The sequence below is a fragment of the Notamacropus eugenii genome, chromosome 5 (genome assembly GCF_028372415.1).
Source record: "Notamacropus eugenii isolate mMacEug1 chromosome 5, mMacEug1.pri_v2, whole genome shotgun sequence".
Lineage (NCBI taxonomy): Eukaryota > Metazoa > Chordata > Mammalia > Diprotodontia > Macropodidae > Notamacropus > Notamacropus eugenii.
In genome coordinates this window covers 202,773,084-202,784,090 of record NC_092876.1, presented here as the reverse complement: position 1 = coordinate 202,784,090, position 11,007 = coordinate 202,773,084, and the positions used below count along the sequence as shown (strand labels likewise).

The 11,007-nt window shown below is 43.3% G+C and overlaps 2 protein-coding genes across 22 annotated transcripts in view; one reads left to right on the top strand and one right to left on the bottom strand.

The window, feature by feature from the left end:
• The window catches only part of LOC140508468 (uncharacterized), a 60,174-nt gene extending 56,845 nt beyond the window's left edge, over window positions 1-3,329 (bottom strand). For 2 of the 12 annotated variants that reach the window (XR_011968442.1, XM_072616435.1), the window contains exon 1: window positions 1,320-2,169. The gene's annotated coding sequence lies outside the window, so the exon portion shown is untranslated. The other 10 variants (XM_072616438.1, XR_011968443.1, XR_011968444.1 and 7 more) reach the window with 10 other exon arrangements.
• Window positions 1-11,007, top strand: part of STARD13 (StAR related lipid transfer domain containing 13) — a 750,665-nt gene that overhangs the window by 224,908 nt on the left and 514,750 nt on the right. For 2 of the 10 annotated variants that reach the window (XM_072616424.1, XM_072616422.1), the window contains exon 1: window positions 3,359-4,055. The exons of the other annotated variants lie outside the window; for them this stretch is intronic. In XM_072616424.1, coding sequence (XP_072472525.1) covers window positions 4,050-4,055 — 6 coding nt within the window. In that variant the 5' untranslated portion in view covers window positions 3,359-4,049. Of the gene's footprint in view, window positions 1-3,358; window positions 4,056-11,007 lie in introns of those variants that run through there. 10 annotated transcript variants of the gene reach the window in all.

The following is an 11,007-nucleotide window of genomic DNA, read 5'->3' as shown; positions in this document are numbered from 1 at the left end:
CTGAAAGGAACACCAATAAGAGAGGAGGGTTACAACACAGGGGTTTGGGGGGAAGGAAGGAAAAAAGGGAGGAAGGGAGAAGGAAAAATAAATTCATTTATTATGTACCTTCTATTAGTATTGCCAGGCACTGTACTTATCACTTTACATGTTATCCCATTTGATCTGCACAAAACTATGATAAATAGGTGCTATTATTATTCTTATTTAATGTTTGAAGAAACTGATGTTAAATAACTTGCTTAGAGTTACACAGATAGTAAGTATTTGAGTTTGAATTAAAGTCATCCTGACTCCAGGCCCAGCACTCTATCTCCACTGTGAAACCTGGCTGCTGTAAGACAACTGAATCACAGTGGCAAAGCCCAGAGAGTGAAGCATGGTTTGTCAGCACCCTTTTTCAGAATGCAGACTCTGGGAGAAATTCACCACTTGGTGATGGGGGCTGAAGTGATGTAGTGGAAAGACAGCTGACCTGTGGTAGAAAAGTCTGGAGAAAAGTGTTCTCTTAATTACTAAATACAATGGCCTTTTCTCAATCCTTGACCTTCTCGACCTCGTAAAGTTCCTCACTCTCCCTTAACCTCACATCCAAGAAATTACCAAGTCTTGTTAATTTCTCCTCCACACTTCTCTCTTCCATTCTTTTGACTTTCGTGACCACCACCCTAGTCTTGACTTCTCATCTGGAGTATTATAGTGGCCTAACTTTTCTCCCTGGTGGCCATCTCCCCCTTTTCTACTCCACCCTCCACAAAGCTGCTAAGGTGCTATTCCAAAATCACAAATTGGACTATATCACTCCCTTACTCAGTACATTTCAGTGGATCCCTGTTACCTCCAGCATCAAACTCTGTTTGGCATCTAAAGCTCTTTATAACCTGGCTCCCATCTAACTCTCCAAGATTTCTACCTTCATGCACTCTACAATTAGCCAAACTGGCTTTCTTCGCTAATTCTTCATATACAATACTCTCTCTCCTATCTTTATTTCTGTACAGGTAGTTTCGCCCCATTAAAATGTTCTTCCATAAGCCATTTATTAAGGTGTACGTGAAAGTTAGATAGCTTGCTTGAGTGTAGCCTTCAAACCTATATGTAATCTATCAAGTCAAATGCATCTTTAAAAAATCAGTAAACAACATAAAAGGATATCATACTCTGAGCCACTTCTCAATAGGTCCATAAAAGTATCTGCAAAATCTTTCCTACTTTATTTTTCCAATATGCTTATGAATAAAAAAAGTATTTATTATGTGTATACTAAGGGCTGTATTAAGCAGCGGGAATAGAAATTAAAAAAGGGACAAGATCCCTACCTTCAAGGAGTTTGCATTCTTACAGGGCAAGTCAACATACATTTGGATTGGTGGTTGCAGGTGTTTTTTTGTTGCCTGTCTTTGGTAATGGTACGGAGTCTATGATCTTTTCTATTCCTTGGAAACTTTCTCCCTTTGAAGTATATGGAAAAATCAAACTCTGAAGGCCTTTAAAATGGCGTTGCCTCCAGTTGATTTCTGCTTTTCCTCAAGACTACTTCACTGTTAATTTCTTTACAAAGCCATGGTGCAGTCCAATCGTAGCAGTTAATTATGATCTTTCTCACATCCGTTATCCTTTTGGTTTCCTCTACAAATGCTCTCAAAATGATCTGGCCTCTCTAAACTCAATTAACTTCTTTGCAGGTTTATTTCTATCTTAATGAATTTGTTTTGTGAAACAAATGAGTTTACTCTGGTGCTGTCTGTAACAGCTGGTTATTCAAACACGCCACTTAGTTTGGAGATTGCTGTCAAGTTCTGCAGAGAAATGTCCGTTCTTCTCCAATCTCTGCACTTGACGCTGGTTCCCAAAGAACACTGATCTTAACAGTTGCGGGCGTCTGCGGGTCCGAAGGTTCCCGCACGGCTGAACTGGGAAAGGGAAAGAGACGAGTCCATGTGCCCAGCCCTGCCAGATCCTGTCCGTCCGCTGTGATCATGCTCGTTGTTAGAGACGGGAGCAGGTGCACCTGCTGGGTGGAAGCGCTATGTTAAAGGTGTGGAGGCTGGTCCTTACCCGGGAAACTCAGCTCTTACTTAGCGAGGAAGCTGCGGGGCGGTGCCGCCCCCTGGACGGCCCTGCTTCCCCCCTTTACTCACGGCCTCCCTAGCTGGGCCTTCAGAATGCCTTAGGACACCCCCCCCGCCGCCCGCCCCACCTGTGCGCTCACTGATCCAGATTGCGTTTTTCAAAGGGCAGCTTTTGCTTGAAAACGATAAGGAGGCCAACACCGGCCTCGTACGGGGGGCAGTTTCAAGCTGGAATAACTGCCTGCAGGCGCCCGTCCCGCACAGGGGACCCGAAGAGCCTCGGCTCCGCCCCCGCCCCGCGGGGCCCTAGGTCAAACAGGGGCGGGGAAGGGGGTCGCCCTGGAAGAAGATCTCTTCCGGCTTTTATTTTTCTTTAGGATTCAACCTCACAGGGACTGTGTATATCTCCAGTCACCATTTTCAAGGCTGCCTCTCCTGGGCCGGCTCAGACATGGCAGCCAGGCGCGCGGAGCACGGACAAAGGCTACGCAGGAGAAGCTCCGGCCTAGGGCGGGCAGAAAAGCGGGTTGAGATCCGGAAAACCTGCTCCACCCGGAAGAAAGGAGAGGACGGGGCGGGGGGGGGGAGTTTGAGGGGGGGGTGACGAGGCCGGGGCGGGAGCGTAGGGGGCGCGGCGAGGTGGGGGAGGAGAAAATGGGGAAGCTGCCGGAAAGCTAGCCTGGAGCCTGAGGAAGCGCGACGGGCTCAGCCCAACCCCCTCCACCACACCCAACGGCCAGGCCCGCAATGCGCGGGAACCACTAAGCCCCTCCACCAACAAACCAGGCGATTCGATGTTGGAGGGGCCGGGGACTCTAGGCTCCGCCTCCTCCTGCAGGGCGGGGCGGGGGGAGGGAAAGGAGGGTTTTGCGGCTTCTCTGGAACGTTCTAAGAAAAGGGTGGGGGCAAAGGCGCGCGCACGCCCGCGTTCCACCACCAACGGTTGAACATCCAACACCAGATGGCGCTGCAGCACTTGGTAGCCCGAGCACAAGACGCGAGGAGGCCTGAGAAGGGCGGTGCCGGAACCTTCTCTTTGCTCCCACCCTATTTTGCAGCGCGCAGGCGCCAATCTCTAGGGCTCAGATATACGGGCCTCAAGTGGATTACCACAAGGGGACGCGGCTGGGGCTGTGACCGGAACTTAAGGGCAACCACTGTTTTTGCGCGCGCGTTCGGTTGGCGCGAGGAGGGATGGGGGTGGGGGTGAGAGAGGACGTGGCGGGGAAGGGCTGCGCGCGCACCCAAGGTGGGGGCGGGGCGGGACACGCACGTTCCCGCGGCCCGGTGCTGCCCGGAGCGTGTGACTGACGCCCGCTGCGTTCCCAGACGTCTTTGCAACCCCAGAGCCTCTTGACCTCCCTGGCAGGAACCTGAGGCTCGGCCCATCCTGGCGCCCCCACGTCCCGCGTGAGCGGTGGACAGGGGCGAGGCTTCTCGCGCCGGGCTTCGGCCTTGGGGCGGGCGCCTGCCCCTCCCTTAAAGGCGGAAGGGGAAGGCTGAGGGAACGAGCCAAAAACAACCGCGGTGGCGTGTGGAGCCGGGAAAGAGAGGACTTTGTCGTTGGGCGGGGGCGGTGCCAGCCGCGATTTTATGAGGGGAAAAACTGTTGAGAGTTGTTGCCCATGACTAAGCCGCCCCACCCCCACCCCCCAATGGTTCTTTGGCGGAATGACCAAACTGCTCAAATGAATCATTTAGGATGCAGCCCATGGCGTCAGCCCTGGCCTGGGAAGGCCGCGGCTCCCTGAAAGAGGGCCTCTTCCATCGTGCGGTCGCATTCCTCCGTTCTGATCCTCCACGGGTTTGGATTTTTACAAGGAGGCCATTGTCAGCAGATGGGCTGAAGCACTTGAGCTTCCCTAATTTGAATAAAAGCTGGTCTCTTGTGCGCCCCAACTGTGCAGCTCTGTTTTAGGACGTTATTCTTAAGATGGGCCTCCAGCAGCGTCCTTAATTTTTCTTTTGGCATTGACTATGGAGGTAAAGGTTAAGTGTGCTTTAAGAGGATTGCATCAGACGAATGAGATTTCTTATTTCTGGGTCTTAGTGAGTTCTCTGCTGCCATGAAAAACATTCACTTGCAGTTTTGCAATGAAATGCCGTTGATTACTTTCATTCCAAGAACTGCAAAGTACTTTGAGGGGGTATATTTTTATGAGATATTTACTTTAGAAAATTAGAGGTTCACACCGCTATTTGTTCATAATCACAATATTTTGTTTAGTGTACCTGTGGCATTTTGCAATTCAAATGAAATCTCTGTGCCAAAGTTTATCATCGTTTAGATGTTGGTGATAAAGCTAGACCCAAAGACAGGAAATAAAACCCAGAGATTTTCAAGCAGTGGTATCTTTCAGAGTTAAGTTCTACTTTGTGGTTCTTTGTTCCTTGCTAAGCAAAGCAAGGAAATTTGAAAGTAGTGAATTAGGTGAGATATAGGATGGAATATGGTAAAGAGTGCTAGACTTGGAAGATAGGAAAGACCTGAGTTCAGATTCTTCCTCCGACACAAATTGTGTGACTGCTGTAAGCCTCAGCTGTGAAATGTGGATGGCAATAGTAGTAATGCCCACCTACCCTCACAGGGCTGTTCTGGCAAGCAAATTAAGATATCTATAAAGTTCTTGGCACATCTTAAAGTGTTACATGATTGTCCATTGTTATTGCCACCTCTAATGTTAAATAAGGAGAAATTTAAGTGTGCTAGGCATGTGGTACAAACAGAATAGGGTTGTGTATGTGTTCCAGTCCTTCATTGCCAAAGAAGACCATGCCATCAGAGAAGTAATGACATGACTTGCACTTGACTTTGTTTTGAGGGAGGGAGGGCTGTGCAGGTCACCAGCCTCACTTCTCTTCCAGAGCCATCTGAATCCGGTGACCAGATAGTCATCAGGATGACTGGAGGTGACCCAGGATGAGGCAATTAGGGTTAAGTGACTTGCCCAAGGTCACACAGCTAGTGTGAGTGTCAAGTGTCTGAGGTGAGATTTGAACTCAGGTCCTTCTGACTCCTGCACTGGTGCTCTATGCACTGTACCACCTAGCTGCCCCAGAATAGGATTGAATGCCGTGGTGAAAGAATCATACAGATTTTGAATTGGATGGAACTTCAAAAGTTCAAACACCTTTTTTTTTTTTTCAGAGAGAGGGAAATTCAAGCCCAGAAAGTTCTCTTGAATGTCCCATTTGTTGTTCAAATTCTGCAACTATAAAATTGAACTAATCTTTTCCCTAAATCTATCCTTTCAAATTTCCATTTTTTGTTAATGTCACCAAGACTCAGTTTGCCAACTTTTTCATAGGATCAACTAGAGTTTAGAGTTGGAAGAGAACTTAAGATTTGGAAGGGACCCTAAGAGGTTATGTAGTTCTAATCCTCTCATTTTATAGATGAAAAAAGATGATGGCCAGAAAGGCTAAGTAACTTGTCCAAAGTCATGAGGCAGAATTAAAATCCAGCATTCATTCTACTACATCATGCTGCTTTCTTGTCTCACTTCCCACATTCAGCTAGTTGCCAAGTCCAATCTACCTCCACAATAATTCTTATATCTTTCTCATTTCCATTTACACTGCCACAACTCTAGTTCTGACCCACTTCTCACTTGAACAACTGCAATGGCCTTATAACTGGTATTTTTATCTAGTCTATCCTTCACAACCAAACATAGAGCTTTCACGTTGAATCTTCTTAATCCCTAGGTCTGTTCATTTCATTCTTTGCTCAAAATCCTTAAGGTCATAGAATTTAGAGCCATAAGGGCCTGTAATGTGCCTCCCAAGCTGCCTTTTGTACATTCCTTAGCATGGTACTTAAAGAACTACATATCTTCATTCATTTTACCTTCTCAGCTTTATTTTATGCTACTCCTTTCACATACTACATGTTGAACAAAATGAACTGTTCTTCAATTTTGCCTTGGCCTCCTCTGCTACTACACTTAATGCAATCTGTCCCCATACCTATAATGTGTTCAGTCACAGAATTTGAGGTTTGAAAGGGACCGAACAGCCTTCTTGTCCAACCAACAGAAAAGGGTCCCCACTTACAACACCACGCAAGTGGTATCTAGAATCTGCTTGGAGATGTCTAAGGAAAGATATTTGGGCGACTCATTACATGAAGTTTTTTCTTCTGTCTAACCTGAATTTGCCTCTTTCCACCTTACACTTCAGTCTGCCCTCTATGGCCAAAAAAGAACACATCTAATTCCTTCTCCACCTGACAACTCCTAAAATATTTAAAAACCTCAATCACATTTACCCTGAATCTTTGTCTTCTCTAGGCTAAACACTGCCAATTCTTTAAACTAATCCAATTATGACATTAACTGTTAAGTTTATCAACTCCTTAAACTGTGGCATCTGAAGAACTGAGCACAGTATCCAAGGAAAGCTGACAAGAGTAGAATACAAAGGTATTATCGCTTTCCTATTCCTAGATACGATGTTCCTCTTAGTGCAGCTAAAAATCACATTTATAATAGGGAGTTTGCCTTCAAGTCTAAGGTTTGATAAGACATTTATCTTTTTTGAATTGTGTATTAGATTCAGCTGAATACTCTAGCCCAAGGTTGGGGTACCTGTAGTGTTGAAGTCATATGTGGCCCTCTTTCAGTCAAAGGGCCACATTTGAGGACCTGGAGGGCCACATATGGCATCAAGGCCCCAGGTTCCTCACCCCTGCTCTAGCCTGTCAAGATCTTTTTGGATCTTGACTATTCAGCATATTAGCTATCCTTCCCAGCTTTGTGTTATCTGCAAATTTGATTAGTTTACAGTCTATCCTTTTATCCAAGTCACTGAAAAAATGTTAAACAGTACAGGGCCAAGCATAGATCCCTAGGTATTCATTCCATTAGAAACCACCTGCCACATTGATGTTGAACCACTAATATCTCTGAGTCTAGACATCTAACCAGTTAGTTAGTCCCTGTAGTTCTATTATCATCTAGTCCACATCTCCATTTTATACACAAGTGTAGTAGAGGATAGCTTAGCAAAAAAGCCTTCGGTAAACCATACAATACAATAAACATGTGAAGTCCTACCAGAAAACAGGCTTTGTGCTAAGCTCTGAGAATGCTAGTAAGAAAAAGTCTCTGCCCTCAAGGAGTTTACCATCTAATGGGAGGAATCCACAAAAGGTACCCACCATGATCATGGTGAAGCCAAATCCAAGCAGTGCAACCAATGGGAAATAAAGAGTTGTCTGGACTTCTGAGACCTCTTTAAATGGGGGTTCAAAATGAGCAATTTTTTGCTTCACTGTCCAGCCCTCTAATCACAGGAACAGAAACAACTAGGGAGTGTGGGTACCAAAGCTCATGCAGTTTATGATGATGAGTTTTCTGGTGATAAATTCTATTACTCATCTACTAGTTTAATAATCCTGTCAAAAAAGAAAATGAGGTTATTCTGAAATAATTTGTTCTTGACAACATCAAGTTCAGCTCTGTATAATTGCCTCCCTTTCTAAATATTCACCAACCATTTTCTTAGTGATCCATTTTAGAATTTTTACAGGAACAGAAAGCAAGCTCACTGACCTATAGTCTGCATATTCTGTTTTCTTCCCTTTTTGGAAAATCAGGACGTTTCCTTTGCTTCTCTTCCATTTTCCACGTTCTTTCAAATGTTCCTGACAGGATCCAGCAATTATATCTACCAGTTCTCTGAGATTCCAGAGATGTACTTTGTCTGGGTTAGGTGATTTGAATTCATTAATACTAATAATAGCTAATAATAATGATAGTAATTAATAGCTAAGTATAGTACTTTAAGTTTCACAAAGTTATTATCCCCATTTTATATAGGAAGAAACTGAAGTATAGAGCAATCCCATGATTTGCTCAGGGTACACAACTAGGAAATGTCAGGTAGGATTTGAACTCATGTTTTCCTGACTCTGAGACCTGTTACCTATTCACTGTGCTACCTTGCTGCCTTCTGGAGACTTAGATACTCTCTTACTCTCTCCTTACTCATCTTCACTATCTACTCCCTGTCAGTCATTTTTGTCTTCTCACTTACAGTGCAGGTCACTCTGTTTAGCAGAGAAAATAGAAGCAAAATAAGAATTAGTAGCTCTCCCTTTTCTCTGAGGTTTGTTATCTTTGCCTCATTCACTCTAAGCAGAGGTCCCATCCTTTCTTTGATACCCTTTTTTCTCCTAATAAAGCTAAAACAAAAAATCCTCAAACTTAGTTCTTCTTGACATGTCCTGTTAGCTCTTATCACTGTTTTAGTAGGACTGCCATATGCCCTTGATGTCCATCCTTAGTTACTTTTGCCTTGCTTTCATCTTCTCTCTTTTTTTAAAATATGAGTTGGTTGGTGATTTCCCTGTGCATTCACATTTGACCCCTTTAGACAAATTCCATTTTTCTTGTTCACTGGAATTGTTTCCCTTTGTACCTTGAAAACTCTATTCTTAATAACTCTATTTTTGATTTTTCTTGTCTGAGAGCTTCTATAGCTCTGGATATCATTCTTTGGAGAGCAGGCAGCTGCTTCTTCAGAGCATCAAGCTCCCTCTTCAGGAAGAACCTCAAATCTGTTTTTAAAAACTAATTATGTAACTGCCCTTTTTCATTTCCTTTCTCTGGGTAGCACTTTTCCATTCTCCAAAATTAGGACAAGTGTTATGTTCCCCTTCCTTTTGTGAAGCCTCTTTCTGCCCCTGCAATTTCTTCCTCCCAGGATCTCCTTTTTAAGAAGATCACCTAGGTCAGCCATGACTTCATTCCGCTCCAGGGTCTGTTCCTGACTCTCTGGATTTTGTCTACCACCCTCACTTAAATTTCTCCTATTCCTATCCTCACTCTTTTCAGCTTCCTTCAGTTAGAATGTAAGTTCCTTGAGAGCAAGGGACTGACCTTTCTACTTGTGTTTTTATTCCTTGCACTTAGAACAGTGCCTAGTATGTAGTAATTTCTTAATGCTTCTTGACTGATACTTCCTCTAGGAATACTTTATTCTCCCTAATAACATGGAGTGTGTAGAAGTATTCTTTAAGTTCTTTCTCCTCCTCTAGGAAGGATATCAGTTTACACTTATAATGCAAATAATAGTCATGGAACTATAGCCATATCTCCATACCAGTTGAGATTTTTCCACTTTATTTTTTTAAATTACATTGGGTTATTTATATCTTAACTCAATTAAAACTTTTGTAGCAAATTATCTCCTCTTAAGAAGGACAAGCTACTCAACTTCCTTTTCTTTTTATCACCAGTAACCCCACCAACCTCCCCTTTTGCCAGATACTCTTTGTTATTGTTATCATTCAGTCATTTTCAGTTGGTGTCCAACTCTCTGTCACTCCTTTCTTGGCAAAGATACTAGAGTGATTTGCTATTTCTTTTTCTAGCTCATTTTACAGGTAAGAAAATTGAGGCAAACAGGGTTAAGTTTGCCCAGGGTCACACAGCTAGTAAGTATCCGAGGTCAAATTTGAACTCAGGTCTTCCTGATTCCAAATCCTGAGCTCTATCCACTGCTCCACCTAGCTGCCTAGGTGAATGAAGCCAACCTCTGGTTCCATCAGTTTGCCACACCCCAATCTACTTATCTCTTTGTTTTATATTTTAATTGCTACACTTATCTTGCCTCCTTTTGCCAGCTACCTTCCTCTCTACTCTCCTGAGGTTGAATTAACCTCCTTTCTAAATGTTGACTGAGTTATCAGCTCTTGCTGCTCAAGAGTCACTTTGGGGGTTTGCTTTGTCAATGTGAAAGCTCTGAAGTCCTTCAGCACCTGGTCACACCTGGATGGTTATACCATTGAGAAATCCTGTTATTCCCAAAGTGCCCAGGCACAAAACTAACACACATGGTCTGCCAGAAGTATGTAGATTAGCTCTGTGCATGTCCTGTTACAAATGAACAGGAAGGCAGCACAGCATAGAAGAGCTTTATACTAGAGTGTGTGTGTGTGTGTGTGTGTGTGTGTGTGTGTGTGTGTGTGTGTATTATTCTGGGGGTGGTGGTATGCACCGGGGATTCTAATCCCCCCTACTAACTAGTTCATTTACTTCGCTCTTGAGTCTCAGTTTCCTCATCTATAAAATAAGGATTAAATTAATACTCTTTCCAACAATTTGAAACATTTCTTTTTGTTCCTTTACCACAAATGATAAAGCATTCTATTATGCTTATTTCAAAATAGTGCTTGCTGATGGGTGATGTGTACCTCTTCTATTAGGAAAATAAGTTTTTATAACTACATGACTCAGTAAGTGGAGCCTCAATATATATAGCTCAAACTAGGTCTAGAAGTTCACAGCTTTATGCCTTTTTCTCTGAAATATAGTACTTATCTGCTATAAGAACTTAAATATTCTTTGCATCAGTACATCACGTTAACTTGACTATTTGCAAAATTAAAGAATGTCCAAAGAGTTTCCATTGACATTAATACCAAATAAGTCTATTGTACTCCACTAGAAACATTAATTCTTCGAAAAGACAGTTTATGTTGTCTATCAGCAAGCAACATTTAGTATCCCAGACGGAGGCTCAATGAAAAATAACTTAGCAGATTAGCAGTACAAATGGGATTGAGACCCTAATAGCTACCTCTTGACTCCCAGAATCACAGAAATTCCAAGTTGAAACAGGCCTTAGAGATAATGTAGCACAACTCCTTCATTTTTATATCATTGAATACAACATTCTTTCCTCTATTCTGTCCTGCCTTTGTATTCCTTTTGCACTCCCTACCTGGAATGACCTCATTTCTTTATACAGCTATCCAAATTAAATCCATCTTTGAAGGCCCGGTTTGTCTCACCTTCTCTATGAAGTCTTTTGAAAACTTTGACCCAGACTTATCTTTTCCTTCTAAAACTCCTGTTGCATTTTTCATCTGTATTATACATTTTACAAGTTCATCATATGTGGCACTTTATTGTCATTCATTTCATGT